Source organism: Glycine max, chromosome 20 (genome assembly GCF_000004515.6).
Source record: "Glycine max cultivar Williams 82 chromosome 20, Glycine_max_v4.0, whole genome shotgun sequence".
In the NCBI taxonomy this organism is placed as follows: domain Eukaryota; kingdom Viridiplantae; phylum Streptophyta; class Magnoliopsida; order Fabales; family Fabaceae; genus Glycine; species Glycine max.
The window spans coordinates 39,089,089-39,103,490 of NC_038256.2; the positions used below are offsets into that span (position 1 = coordinate 39,089,089).

The 14,402-nt window shown below is 33.5% G+C and overlaps 2 protein-coding genes and 1 pseudogene across 2 annotated transcripts; 2 read left to right on the forward strand and 1 right to left on the reverse strand.

Annotated features, from left to right (window-relative positions):
• The first annotated feature begins 859 nt into the window (after positions 1–859).
• Positions 860–5,761, forward strand: LOC100820207 (DEAD-box ATP-dependent RNA helicase 7). Its single transcript, XM_003556027.5, has 14 exons — positions 860–1,586; positions 1,829–1,963; positions 2,051–2,191; positions 2,357–2,468; positions 2,972–3,042; positions 3,131–3,285; positions 3,387–3,498; positions 3,668–3,769; positions 3,858–3,918; positions 4,007–4,175; positions 4,251–4,347; positions 4,460–4,554; positions 4,837–4,970; positions 5,195–5,761. The coding sequence occupies exons 1-14, from the start codon at positions 1,104–1,106 to the stop codon at positions 5,407–5,409; spliced, it is 2,082 nt and encodes a 693-aa protein (XP_003556075.1). The 5' UTR covers positions 860–1,103; the 3' UTR covers positions 5,410–5,761.
• A 696-nt stretch (positions 5,762–6,457) lies between these two features.
• LOC100812727 (cytochrome P450 704C1-like) lies at positions 6,458–8,964 on the forward strand (annotated as a pseudogene).
• A 967-nt stretch (positions 8,965–9,931) lies between these two features.
• On the reverse strand, positions 9,932–12,545 carry LOC100775293 (alpha-L-fucosidase 1). Its single transcript, XM_003556028.5, has 3 exons — positions 11,784–12,545; positions 11,310–11,549; positions 9,932–10,798 (listed from the first exon to the last, which is right to left on the reverse strand). The coding sequence occupies exons 1-3, from the start codon at positions 12,329–12,331 to the stop codon at positions 10,123–10,125; spliced, it is 1,464 nt and encodes a 487-aa protein (XP_003556076.1). The 5' UTR covers positions 12,332–12,545; the 3' UTR covers positions 9,932–10,122.
• Positions 12,546–14,402: the final 1,857 nt, after the last annotated feature.

Consider the following 14,402-nt stretch of genomic DNA (forward strand, 5'->3'; position numbering starts at 1 on the left):
TGAAATGAATGGTTTAACTATTGAATATTTTTTAATAATATTATTTTAAAATAAAAAAAACTATGCTATTTTATTTATAACTTTGATTTTTTTTATCAACTTTTGATTAGTCATCAAATATTTTAATTAAAAAATGTAATAATTAATTAAAATAAATAGTTTTACATTAAATAAAAATAATTCAGAAAATAGTATTTTAAGTTAGGTCACTTTTTTTAGTGATATTTTTTTTATTTATAAGTTCAAACTAAATATTTTTATCCAAATCACATGTATTTTTTATTATAGATAATTTTGTTCGAATTAGATAAGATTATTCCTCAAAGTATTTAATGTAATTTCATAGTTAAAATTAGAGTCTAAGACTTAGTAATTAAACGAAAATAATTCTTCCTGTATTCAAATTTAAAATTTTATTTAAAGAAGTGTGTTATAATTGTATTTGAATAAGCATATTAGTTCTATGCTAAATTTATAGTATAGGTTAGTTAAATAAATTTAAACACACTAGAAATAAATTTGAGACCTTATTCTTAATTCTCATAAAATGGCATCTTGCCTTTTGTTATTGTAAAGCGTCTTTCTCATTTTGTGAGTTGTGTTACCAACTTTCACGGTAATTTAAATCAATGTTAGTATTGTTATTCAAACAATACCTATATATTTCATCATTCCATCATCAATAAATAAAATCTTAAATTGTCGTTAAATATAATAAATATGTACCAATCATGATTAACATAGATTTTTATCGAGTGAAGTAATATTTAAAATTCTAAACATATGTATATTTATTTATTTACAATATCATTAAAATAATCATTCATCAATTAAATTAATTTAACCTAAAAGGAAGAGTTGCAATTTGCGAGAGTTTAGAATGAACCGTTAGCAAAGAAAAAGAAAAAGAGAAAAAAAAGAATTAGGTCTAGAGGTTGTGAGAGGTGTATAACTATAAGAACGTTTCCACCGCGAAAACCTTGGTCGGCGCATACTCCTTATTCTTCTCCTGCTTCTGCACCTCACTGCTATACCCCCTTTCAAGCAGGAGAAAATCTCTCACTCCTTTCTCTTTCTCTCCACGCCGCCATCACCACACAACCATGCCTTCGCTCTCTCTCTCTGACCCTGACACCCCCAAACCTATTGCCAAGAAGAAAACCAAAACCCAGTCCCTCACCGATCCCGACCTCGATGGGGTTTCGGGGAAGAAGACGAAGAAGCGCAAGGCTTCAGATTTAGAACAAGAGGCCATGCCCCCCGCCGCTTACAACAACGATGGGGACGACGAGACCAGCTCCGACCTCGTCCAACCCGAACCTGCTTCCAGAGAAGACGACAACAAGAATAAGAAGAAAAAGAAGAAAAAGGTTGTTAAGTCCGAAGAAAAGGAACAGCCTTTGGTCACGGAGGCTAATGGAGAAAAGAAGGAGGATCCCAACGCGCTTTCCAACTTCAGGATTTCGGAACCCTTGAGGCAAAAATTGAAGGAGAAGGGTATCGAATCACTGTTTCCCATTCAGGCCATGACCTTCGACACCGTTCTCGATGGTTCTGATTTGGTCGGTCGGGCTCGCACCGGTCAGGTTTGTATCTTTTCTTATCACAAACCCTTTTTGTCTTTTTTTGTTTTGTTTAATTCTTTAATAATATTCCTAAAGCTTTGGTTTTTAACTAACTTCACCTAGTGGGGGTTAAGCTTTGTTGTTGTTTTGTTATTTGGAATTGTGCATGATTAGATTTATTTAGGTGAATGGTTTTTGAGTGGTGTGAAGGGTTTTGTTTATTTATTTTTTTATCTCAATTGTTTCCTTTGGTGAAAATGTAGGGTAAAACTCTGGCATTTGTGTTGCCCATATTAGAGTCTTTAATAAATGGTCCAACAAAAGCTTCAAGAAAGACTGGCTTCGGGAGGACTCCAAGTGTTCTTGTGCTTCTACCTACTAGGGAATTGGCCTGTCAGGTATGTACTTCTATGCATGAGTATTGTACCTGTGGATTTCAGGGTGAATGTATCATTCTTTTTAATGAGGAGTGTTTTGTGCATTAGGTGCATGCTGATTTTGATGTTTATGGTGGGGCAATGGGATTGAGTTCATGTTGTTTATATGGCGGAGCTCCGTATCAAGGTCAGGAAATTAAGCTTAGGAGAGGTGTTGATATTGTCATTGGCACACCAGGTCGTGTGAAGGTAAGTGCATTAACACTAGTTTTGATTATGTGTAGCTAGTTTGTTATCTCCTTGTATGAATGTACATTATTTGCAAAAATAGATTGTGCGAAAGCTAGACTTTGTGTGTTTTAAGACAAAAAATGAGAATATTTTGTGATTTCCATCTGGGATGTATTGGTGCAGGATCATATCGAGAAAGGGAATATTGACCTGAGCCAACTAAAGTTTCGTGTCCTTGACGAAGCCGATGAAATGCTGAGGATGGGTTTTGTTGAAGATGTTGAAATGATTCTAGGTATCTTTTTTTTCCAATGCATGGGCATCGGGTGCTGCTAAGTCTCAATTTTTGCATCAATTATGTTAAACTCATTGTGAATTTGTGATACTAATACTATTTACAACTTATCTTCTAAATTATTGATAAATCATAATAAATCTTCATAGTAGAGTTCACATTTTTAAACACAGGAATTGAACTGGAGACAATGCTCTTTATGCTTCCTTGGCACAACCCATGCTGTTATTGTTTTCATGCTCATTTTATTTGTTTACCCTATTGCTTTGACTAATATAACCATCATTTTTCTTTCTGCAAGTCTTTTGATTCTAATAAATTGAGCTAGTTTGCTGTTCAACAAGACCAATTTGTTTCCGAAGATTGTTTTAAAATGTTTCTTCATATCTTCTAGTGCACGATGCTTTGCAATTAGTATTACCCAAAATTTCATGTTCATTCACTATTGTTGGATGATAGGATGTTTTCAGTAACACAATGGTCTCTTGTTTGATATTTTGCAGGCAAGGTAGAAAATGTTAATAAAGTTCAGACACTTCTTTTCAGTGCTACTTTGCCAGACTGGGTTAAGCAAGTATGCTTCTATGCAATGGTTACTTCTTTATACTTATTGGATGTTATATTTAGGGTCTTTAATGTTACCTGGTTTCTATTTGTGCCAGATTGCTGCAAGATTTTTGAAGCCAGATAAGAAAACTGCTGACCTTGTTGGAAATACAAAAATGAAGGCCAGCATCAATGTTAGGCATATTGTTCTTCCTTGTACTAGTTCTGCCAGGGCCCAACTTATCCCAGATATTATTCGCTGTTATAGCAGGTGATTTTATTATTCAATGTGTTTTTTTTATTCACATATGATATCTGTTTCGAGTATATTGAATTTTAATGTTCATTGTTGATTTCATGGTTCTGGTTCAGTGGAGGCCGGACAATTGTTTTTACCGAGACAAAAGAATCTGCTTCTCAGCTTGCAGGGATCTTGACTGGAGCAAAAGCTCTCCATGGTGACATACAGCAATCAACACGTGAGGTGAGCTATTACCTGAAGTTTGGTTTAGTTATTGACTTATGAACTGTTACTTTAAACTTTGATATCCTTATGGACTGATGTATTTTGTTTTTCACAATTTATTTTAATTATAGTGTGTGCCACCCTTGTGGTTTCTTACTGTCTCTTAATTGTGTCCTGTCCCCTGCAGGTTACACTGTCTGGCTTTAGGTCTGGGAAATTCATGACATTAGTTGCCACAAATGTGGCAGCTCGAGGTCTTGATATTAATGATGTTCAGTTAATTATACAGGTACTTTTGATGATTGTAAATACAATGTATCAGATCATTTTTTTTTTCGTCACTACCTTGTATGCCTGATATTTGTATTTTGATTTAGTGTGAACCCCCACGGGATGTAGAAGCCTATATCCATCGTTCTGGACGCACAGGAAGAGCAGGTATCTTTACAGGATTTGCTATTGGTTTACTATTGTGATATTGGAGTTATTGATTTTAAGGTTATACTGTGGTTTGGTTTTTATTCAGGTAATACTGGGGTTGCTGTTATGCTTTATGACCCAAAAAGATCGAACATATCTAGAATAGAGAGAGAGTCTGGTGTAAAATTTGAACACGTATCTGCTCCTCAGCCTGATGATATTGCCAAAGCCGTTAGTGGGGAAGCTGCTGAAATGATTATCCAAGTGTCTGATAGGTATGCTTGTTACTTGCTAACTGTGTCATCTGTTTGATGCTGTCTTTTGCTGTTAACATACTTCATAAAATGTAGTGTGGTTCCTGCATTCAAGTCTGCTGCTGAAGATCTTTTGAACAATTCTGGTTTACCAGTCATTGAATTACTGGCAAAGGCTCTTGCAAAGGCTGTTGTGAGTCAATTTTCTCCATTTGTGTTTTTCTTGCAAATTTTCTTTTAAATATATTAAACCCTCATTTGTTATTTCTCTGACCTGGTAAATTGTCTTATCATGTAATATGCAGGGTTATACTGAAGTAAAGCAAAGATCACTTCTAACTTCCATGGAGAACTATGTTACATTACTTCTTGAGACTGGCAAACCAATCTACACCCAATCGTGAGAAAATCCCTTGTTACAAATTATGGCATTACATGATGTTGCTTTAAAAGAAGTATATAGAAACTTAAGAAATCAAGCATTCAAAAATTTCAAATTAATGTAGACTGGGATTATTTTGCATCTGTTTATAATTTGTGTTTGTTGATTATGCTGATGGCTACAATCATTTTGATGGAAATATTCTGATTATTTGAATGAAAACAAAACTACATTTGGAGTATTACTTGTGTGAACATTTTCAACTTGTTTGACTTTCCAATTCATTGGCTGTGTTATCAGTTTTGCCTATGGAGTCTTGAGGAGATTTTTGCCTGAAGAGAAGGTTGAGGCCGTGAAAGGTCTTTCAATCACTGCTGATGGAAATGGCGTTGTTTTTGATGTAGCAGCTAAAGATTTAGACATATATCTTAACGGTAAAGCTCCACCTAACTATATTAACTTGGAATTTTGAGCACTACAGAAAAATCCCTTTAAATGAAAAAGTCACACTTAAAATTCCACGTAACTGTTGACGTGGGATTTGAGCACTTTCAAATTAGTATCTTTTCAGGCTTGAACTATCACTATGGGTCTACATTTCTAGATATATAGCTTTTATGTTGGTCCTATTTTTCATTCAATCACATTTATCCTTCAGGTCAGGAAAATGCCTCGAATGTAAGTTTAGAGATAGTGAAAACATTGCCACAGTTGCAACAGATGGAGCAACACCAAAGAGGTGGCAGATTTGGTGATGGTGGTGGTCGTGGTTACCGGTTTGGTGGAAGAGGTGGAGGAGGCAGGAATGGTAGGTTCTCCAATGGTGGCGGAAGAGGTGGACGTGGCGGCAACTGGGGTGGAAAGAGATGGTGAAGCTGAGAAAGGACTTAGGGAGTTGAGTTTTCACTCTGCTCAATGTGGGAGGAGCATTGCTGCGTGATACAACCACATGGAGAGATGACTACTACAGTTGTGAATGAAGAAAACAGTTGATGTTGGTTAGGCCTTCGGAGGATTCAAGTTCAGATGGATTCAATGTGCCCCCCCCATTAACATACTCTTGTGTTTTTGTTTTGTTATTGATACACTTTTTTTTAGTATTTTTTAATTCTTTTGCGAGGAAGCGTAAGTTAGCTTTTTATATTCCGTCATCCACAGGAGAAATTTTGATGTATTAGTATATTTATACTATACTTTTACGATAAGCGTGGTAAATTCCAATTAACCAGCGAACATAATATTTCTAGCATGGTTTAAACATCGTTTTAATAATTCTTATAAAACTGACTCCTTAACTGAGTACTTACATTTTCAAACATTTTAAAGCAGTTGGTCTGGAAAAAAAAGGAAGAACAAAAGCAGAGGATAGAAGAAACTGTGGAGTTGATACAAAATGTGATCAAAGTTAATACAAAATGTGATCAAAGCCCTAATTGATATCTAGATAAAGAGAGAAAATATATAAAGGAAAAAATATTTTTTGTTTATAAATTTTCAGTTAAATATGATCAAAGTTTCTGTACTTTCACATTTATGAGTTTGGTTCTAAAATTTTAAGAAATCATAAGTATCTTTATCTTGATTGAAAGTATAGAAACCAAAAACACATTTGCTCTAAATATAATTATAGGTTGATACATAATATAGTCTTATAGAAAAAGATAAAAGGAAATAATAAATGTTTACAATAGTGTATTATATATACAGTGGTGATGTCTGTATATTATTATTCCAATACAACTTTATGCGGTAGCCTTGGCCCAACTTTGTAATCATGAAATGACTAATTTGGTAGAAAACTTGCTCGTCAAACTTGAATATATCATGTCATGGAATTTTTCTTGCATCCACTGCACATGTTTAGCCTCCACTAGGATTAAAGTTCACTCATTTTCAGAAAGAAAAAGAGAGCGGGAGAGAAATGAAGCTCGTAATAGCTGTTATCTTAATTGCTATTATTATCAAAATCCATTGGCAGTAGATATTTTGACAAGAAAAGAAGATACCACCCTGTTGCTGGCACGGTCATGCACCAAATGTTCAACTTTCATAGGCTGCTCGATTACATGATCGACCGTACAAACCAGAGGAAAACTTACAGGTTGCTTAGCTTCATCAGAACTGAGGTCTACACTGCAAACCCTGTTAATTTTGAGTATATCCTCACCACAAATTTCGCAAACTACGGCAAGGTAACTTATAACTATGATCCATGCATCATTCTGATATGGAAATTCATGGTTCGGTTGCAAAACATGTTTATATATTCAGGGTATCTAAGGATAAGGATGATGAAAAAAATTCATACTAGATAGGATTTGGAAAATTAATTAGATAATAGTGGATAAAATAAATGAATTTTTTCTCTGCCAACTTATAAGACTATGTTTGTGTGTTTATTTTTTTTGGTGAATAGATTATGTTTGTTTTAAAGTTTGGAAAGTACTTTTGCAAAAATGAAGAAAGAAGAAATTGTTGCTGTGAAAGTAAAAGTACTTTAAAATTTTCTTAACTATAATCCAAACATGCACTAATCTGGCTAACAAGATATCCATTTTGCGGATACCCACTAGTCTGTAGTATAATATTATTTTGATGTTTTCAATTTGAATATTATGATTGGGGAAGAATATGTTTTTAATTTTCCCTGTTAAAAACTTCCACATATGGTTGCATTTGTTTTAGCCTCAAAATGTCTTCATCTGTGGCAGGGTTGGTTTCACCATAGTGTCTTGTCAGATTTTCTAGGAGATAGTATATTCACGATGGATGGAGAGCAGTGGCGCCATCAGAGGAAGGCAGCAAGCTATCAATTCTCAACCAAAATGTTGAGAGAATTCAGCATTCAAGTCCAATGCAGTAATACTTGCAGAGATAGTGTCTGAAGCTGCAATCTCAAACAATTGAGATGCAGGTAAAGATGTTATTAGTGCAAAACTGCTTCACAAAACAAAGCCCTTCTTCTGTTCCTTAATAACCATAAATCTTGGTCTCTTCTGCTTCTTGCTTATTTGCAGGATTTGTTCATGAAAGCAACTCTAGATTCTGTATGCAAGGTTGTCCTTGGTGTTGAACTGGACACCGTGTGTGGAACCTATAAACAAGGCACAGAGTTCTCCAATGCTTTTGATGAAGTAAGTGCTGCTATCATGTATCGGTATTTTAAATTTCTCTGGAGGATTATACGGTTCTTGAACATTGGATCAGAAGTGGTACTTAACAAAAGTTTAAGAGTGATCGATGAATTCGTTTATGAACTAATCAGAACCAAGATTGAGCAAGCCCAAAAGCTACAAGATAATTCTCCTGTGAGAACAAGTACTAAAATTATTGGTTACTAACTTACTATTCTTTGTTGTGTTATGTATAATTTGTTGGCAACTTGAATGTTTTGCAGGTGGTGAAAGGAGACATCTTGTCAAGGTTTATAATTGGAAGAAACTGATCCAAAGTACCTTGGAGACATTTCCTTGAGTTTTATCCTTGCAGGGAAAGATACAATATCAGTTACTCTTTCCTGGTTTCTTTACGAACTTTGCAAGAACCCTCATGTGCAGGAGAAGATTGCACAAGAGATTAGACAGACAACAAATGTAGAAGCTGGATCAACCATTGATGAACTTGCAGCTAGAGTAACTGAAGAAAACAGGGAGAAGATGCAGTACCTGAATGCAGCATTGAATGAAACACTCAGGCTCCACCCAGCAGTTCCAGTGGTAATAAAGCTATATCCTTTAACATGAACTGAAACATGCATCATCAGTGTTGGTGATGAGTGTTTCTGTGTTTGGTTCACTAACCAATGTTATGATGGTTTTCTAGGAAGGCAAGTTTTGTTTTTCAGATGACACGTGGCCAGATCGATATAGTGTGAGGAAAGGTGATCTTGTGTCATTCCAACCATATTTCATGGGAAGGATGAAGAGAGTTGGCCAGATGAAAATGGAATTTTGAAGAAAGAAAGCCCTTTTAAGTTCACAGCCTTCCAGGTAGGGAATTGAACTAAACCTTTTACTTTTGTTTATGCATTAAACTAAAATAAGCAGAAGCAATTGTCGTTTCAGAACATTTCTCTTATAGAACTTGAGACTTAATTATTGTGATATAGTTGTGACACAGGCGGGTCCAAGAATCTGCCTGGGGAAGGAGTTTGCATACAGACAGACAGCAAAAAAACTTGAATGTTGTTGCTATGAAAGAGGCAGTATGTGAGAGAGATTTTTTTTTTTAAAAAAGAAAAGGTTATTTAGGTAATTTGATTTTAAAAAAGAAAGAAGTGTGTACTTAGTAAAACAGGAGATGGATATAGAAATAGCTTAAATGAATAGGTAGGTAGTGTTGGAAGCTGACCTCGTTTTGCCGAAGCCCACAGGTTCCTTACTCAAGATCGAAAGTTAATAACATTAATGACAAAATAACATTAATGAACATTAAATGTAGTGCCAATAGAAAATACTAAATGACGTTAGATGATCATTTACTGTTGCCCTCTTAAAAAAAACTGGAATATTATAAAAATAAAAAGGCTAATAGAATTTTTAAGTATTTTAAGTTACTCCAAGAGATCAGAGTAATTATAAAAAAGTTATTTCTTATTCTTATAATTTATTATTTTGAAATTTAATAGTTATAATGAATAAATAGTCGTAACCATTAATTTTTTTTTTTAAAAATACTCCCAGAGTTATTTTTCATTTTTAACCATTTATTTTCTTGATAAGGATGAAGAATACAACATTTTGAGTGTTACCTTTAAAATAACTTAAAACATTTAATATGCAAATTTAGGGCGACAATGCTTTAAATATTATTTTTAATTAAAATTAGAATTTTACCTTTGATAATCTGCATAATACTAAAAAAACATCACCAGATTAATATTCATTACTAAACTAAACAAATTAATCATAGTTTACTTGTATTTCGTGGGATAATGGAAACGTTATTTTTTTTTGTTAACTAATAATTAAATAAATAAACGGTGAAAACATACGGAAATAACTTCATATTAAATAAATAAAAGGTGCAATCCTGTTAAAAAAAACGGTGCAATTCTGTAAAAAAAAAAAACCGTGCAATTGTAATAAAAAAATAAATGGTGCTAGTATTTTTCTTCCACATCTGCACATTTATAATTTATGTATTGCAAGCTAAGACACAGATTTTGAACGCCCCCGTCTTTATCTAGTATTTTATCACTGTCAAATTAATGTTGATAAATTATTTTGGTGTGAAGTTCATCTAGAATTTTGGAGTCAATCTCACGAATCACGATGAGCGTGTCTCCATAAAGAAAAAAAAAAAAAACTCTTGAATCAGTTGAATGGTCACCGAGAAAAAGAAAAAGAAAATCTTGGATGGGAATTATTCATAGTAGTTTATTTAAGAATGATAATGGAAAACAGCATATCCAATATTTATTTAGTTCCTCGTTACGATAAAACAATGAACACATTGGATGTAGAAATTAAAAGTAAATTTATTTTTTGTTCTTTACTGATAGAACAATACTACTATTTCAATATTCTTCTTAAGGCTATTTATTTTATTGCAGTTATGCTCCTTTACCAAAACTTACTTAACTCTTCAGGTTGGAGTAAACTTTGAGTGCCAGAAAGGATCATAATGCAAGCCAATGGAAGAAATAAGAGGCACTCCTCTTGCCTTTCTGATTCTGATCCTCACCACACGAGCGTGCACCTCACCCCCATTAAGCCTATGAAGCCTCTTGTAACCCACTGTTGTGGCTTTGATGATCAATTTACCATCCACATAGATTTCATGCCGTTTGATCCTTTGACCAAGACCAATTGCCTCTTGTATTCTAATCACATTGAATCTGAATTTCCCTTCCTTGGCCCATATTTCAATCCAATGGTCCTTTTCACCATCATCATCCCTTGGGGCCCAATATGACCACAAGTGTTCGCTGTCTAGCATCTTTTCTGGCCCGAAACCCCTTCTTTGGCTACTAACTTTAACAAAACAATCCTCAGCAAGATTCTGATGAAAAATTGTGTTAATTGCACTTCTAAACTCTTTCAATCTATTAGCATCAGCTTCAGTTATAAGCCCACTTGTATTAGGAGGTACATTTAGAAGTAACACACAATTTCTTCCAACCGAATTGTAATAAATGTCAAGTAGTTCACTTAGCTTTTTTGGTGATTCTGACTTATGCCAAAACCATCCATGCCGAATGGAGACATCACATTCCGCAGGTAGCCAATCAGTCCCTTTTGGATCACCAGTATTTATATACCTGCATTGCATAATCAAGTGTCCAGGCTGGTTAAATCAACTCTCTAACTACTAACTCTTAAGCATAAGAAAAAAAATTGTATGTACCTAGCTGCATGTATCTCTATAATACACCTTCATGATTATGGTTTGTGCATTTCGAGAGATTTGATTTTGATTCCAATAAATATGTTATTAATTATTAGTTTGATGCAGAAACAAATGCCATCAGGAAAAAAAATACTAGTAAGTTCCTATATTGATAAATGATAACCAAGTTTGGTAACCCATTTGGTCGGTTGAGATAATTGAACACGGCTCAAACTAGAAAGCAGTTTCTGTGCTTTTTTTTTTCTTATGGGTGAAAAAGAATGCGCACTTTCTCAATAAAGAAAAGTTAGCCCCCCAATGAAGCTTTACCTTTCATACATTATCATTGTAGATCACTATGGAGTTCAGTGCAACTAACAAAGTGAAAAAGTGGCAAATTTTTTTTTAGAGTGCTTCGCTTAGAAGTTAGAAGCAGAACTTACTGAATGATGTCTGGACTTCCAATGGATAGAGAGGTTCGATTAATGGTAGACCAGCATGTGTACCCTGCAGAACCTGTTTCATCTCCCACCCACCTAACATCAGGACCGGCATCAGAGAAGATGTTGATGGAACTCTGCAACTCCTTCACCATGGAAAACCAATCTGAAAAGTAATAGGTCATATTTTTTGCATTGGCACCCTTTGCTCCATCGAACCAAATCTCTCTAACATTTGAATATCTAATAAGGCAAAAAAACACACAATATATTGTTAAAATGCATCAAACAAAGTAATTAACAAATCAATTGGATTGTGTCTAGAGACTAGTCTTTCCTAACGTGAAGGACCAAGATTCTGATATCTGTTTAAAAAGATATTCATATTTAGTGTCTGATTATTTTTCGATACATGTTGAGAAAAAAAAAAGAAAAATGAATTAGAGAACACAAAAATAGAAGGGGAACTCAACTCACTTCTTGAGCAACTCTTGTAGTTGAGCCAAGTAGTATTGGTTGTAGAGCAAATCATTGCCATATCTAGGGTCATGTCTATCCCAAGGTGAAAGGTAGATCCCTACATCAATTCCTTGTGCAGTGGCTGCATTGACAAAGTCTTGAACAACATCACCCTTGCCACCTTGCCAGGGGCTGCTAATGACAGAATGGTCAGTGTACTTGGAAGGCCATAGGCAAAAGCCATCATGGTGTTTTGCAGTTAATATCATTAATGAAACTCCTGCATCTGCTGCCACAGTGGCCCACTGGGTGGTGTTGAGCCCTGTTGGATTGAAGATTGCTGGGTTTTCCTGGCCAGTGCCCCATTCTCTGTCAGTGAATGTGTTCACACCAAAATGCAAGAACATTATGATCTCCCTTTGTTGCCATTGCAACTGGGAATATGTTGGGAGAGGGAGGATTGGCAATGGGGGTGTTGGGGTTTGCACACTCCAAGAAATGCACAATCTGATGAGTTGTTGGAATAAGATTGTCATTAAGAGAGAAGAGCACCATAGCCTAACCATGATGCTCTTATTGTTCTGTTACTTGTTATTGTGCCCTCTCTAGGTACTAATATATACTATCTTCTTTTCAACTCATATTCTTCAGTTAAGAGTTAAGAAGTAATCCTTCAAACTATTAAAATTTATTTAAAAAATTGATCTCTTTCAAATAATTTTTTTTATATATGCACGGATAAAAAATCAAATCATTAATCACATACTTCAAAAATAAAATTATCTACAAATTATATTGATTATATATATATATATATATGCTTATGGCAATGGAAAAGAATGAATGTGTAGTAAGTGGGTTTTGGTGTTTGTATGTGGCACGAGTCCAAGATGGAGAAGGGACACACGGAAAGTAAAGATGCCATTGATTTTACTTTGCATTTTGTTGGGGGTCCCTACTTTACTGAATGTCATCTCATCATCATGCCATGGATGCATTCCAATTATTCGCGGGTCCAATTTCCTGTTTGCAATTACTTCTCACGAAGCAAAAGGCGTCTTTTACTCACTGCTTTCACTTTATTGCGCCCATTTATAGGCTATATTTGTTTGATTCAAGGATCTAGGGAAGTAAGTGAAATGAAGAAAAAAAAAAGTAATTGTTAGATCATCATTTGTCTGTTATCTTAATTAATCGGAGCAAAACTGAAATTGTCTAAATTTTTTGGCGGTAAAAATGTAGCAGTTTTAAACGATCGTAATCGCGTTAAACGATTTTATACATTAAAAACTAGGGTTAAAAACTTTTATAACAAAAGGCTGATGTCAATTTTTTTTTACAAGAAACCAAAATGAAATGTCTAACTATAAGAACTATGATGAAAAGATGTAGTAAATATAAAAGAGTGATTAAACCTTTTGTCTAATATATAGTATTATTGAAAGTTTGTTTGTTAACATTTTTCGGTTTTTTCATTATCAACTATCGAAATAATATAAAAAATTTAAAAGAGAAATTTTACAAAAAAAAAAAAAAGGAATCATACTGTATTATTAAAATAAGAGTATTTTTTATTTTTCTTTTACATTTTTCAATTGTATGTTTTTCTTTTCTTTACTGAAAATATTTCTTTCTTTACTTCTTTTTTTTTTTCCAAATATTGTATTTTTATTTAATTTTTAATATGTTTTTCTCTAATGTATGATATTTGAAGTTTATCAGCTAACTTTTTTTATATTTTATGTAAGGGTTAAAAAAGAAATTAAAAAAAGAGAGAATTCTATCGTATTAGAAAAGCAATCTTATACTAAGGTTCAAATATTCAATGAGAAAAATGTCTACATTTGATGTCTATATATACCTTAAAACATTGTTCAACGTAACGTATGATTGTCATTATGTTTAACATTTTTTTTCTAAAAATAATTATTCTTTATTATACAAAAATTCTTAATTTTTTAACCCCAAACCAATCATTGTCATTATATTTAGCAGTTTTTTTCTAAAAAGAATTATTCTTTATTATACAAAAATTAAGATTTTATTAACAGGTCAATATCATGTGCAAACAGTAATTCATTATTTTCCTTCTTAAAATATTTTTTTTATTTATTAAAAAAATTATTTTACATATTCAGTTAGTATATCAAATCAAATATTGACTTGAATCAATTTACAAACTGTTAGATATGTTATTAATAATTTCATAAATTAAAATAAAAATTAAATCAAACTAAATAATCTTTCTGGCTATTGTTATTAAGTTATGTTTTAATTAGTCTTTATAAAATTAAGTATAATGTTAAGGTTATAGCATCTTAATTATTTGTCTGGGCCGAAGATGAGATGGGTTTAAAGCCCAGTAGCTGACCAGTTTTGGGCTATTGCATTTTGCATTTCCAGTGGAAAATGAAAATTCCATTTTAGAATGCAAATTTTTATTTTGAAATGAAGTTTTTAAAATGTAATAAGAGAAATAGGATGATGGACATACAAGATGTAATAGTGGGAGGGCATGAAACAAATGCCCCAGTTTTGTTTTTCAGCTCATTCCTGCTAGTCTTTTAGTGCCCAACCGATGCACCGGTGAAGAACGTGTTTTGCTGCACATATCAATATTTGGAAATTACCAATTAA

Bases quoted from the DNA above. Each gene is read 5' to 3' on its own strand.
- LOC100820207 (XM_003556027.5), top strand. From the start codon at position 1,104: ATGCCTTCGCTCTCTCTCTCTGACCCTGACACCCCCAAACCTATTGCC. The intron at 3,043-3,130 runs GTATGCTTCTAT...TATTTGTGCCAG, and splicing joins TGCCAGACTGGGTTAAGCAA to ATTGCTGCAAGATTTTTGAA. The intron at 4,348-4,459 runs GTGAGTCAATTT...TGTAATATGCAG, and splicing joins AGGCTCTTGCAAAGGCTGTT to GGTTATACTGAAGTAAAGCA.
- LOC100775293 (XM_003556028.5), bottom strand. From the start codon at position 12,331: ATGGTTAGGCTATGGTGCTCTTCTCTCTTAATGACAATCTTATTCCAA. The intron at 11,550-11,783 runs GTGAGTTGAGTT...TTGCCTTATTAG, and splicing joins CTACAAGAGTTGCTCAAGAA to ATATTCAAATGTTAGAGAGA. The intron at 10,799-11,309 runs GTAAGTTCTGCT...TATGCAATGCAG, and splicing joins GGAAGTCCAGACATCATTCA to GTATATAAATACTGGTGATC.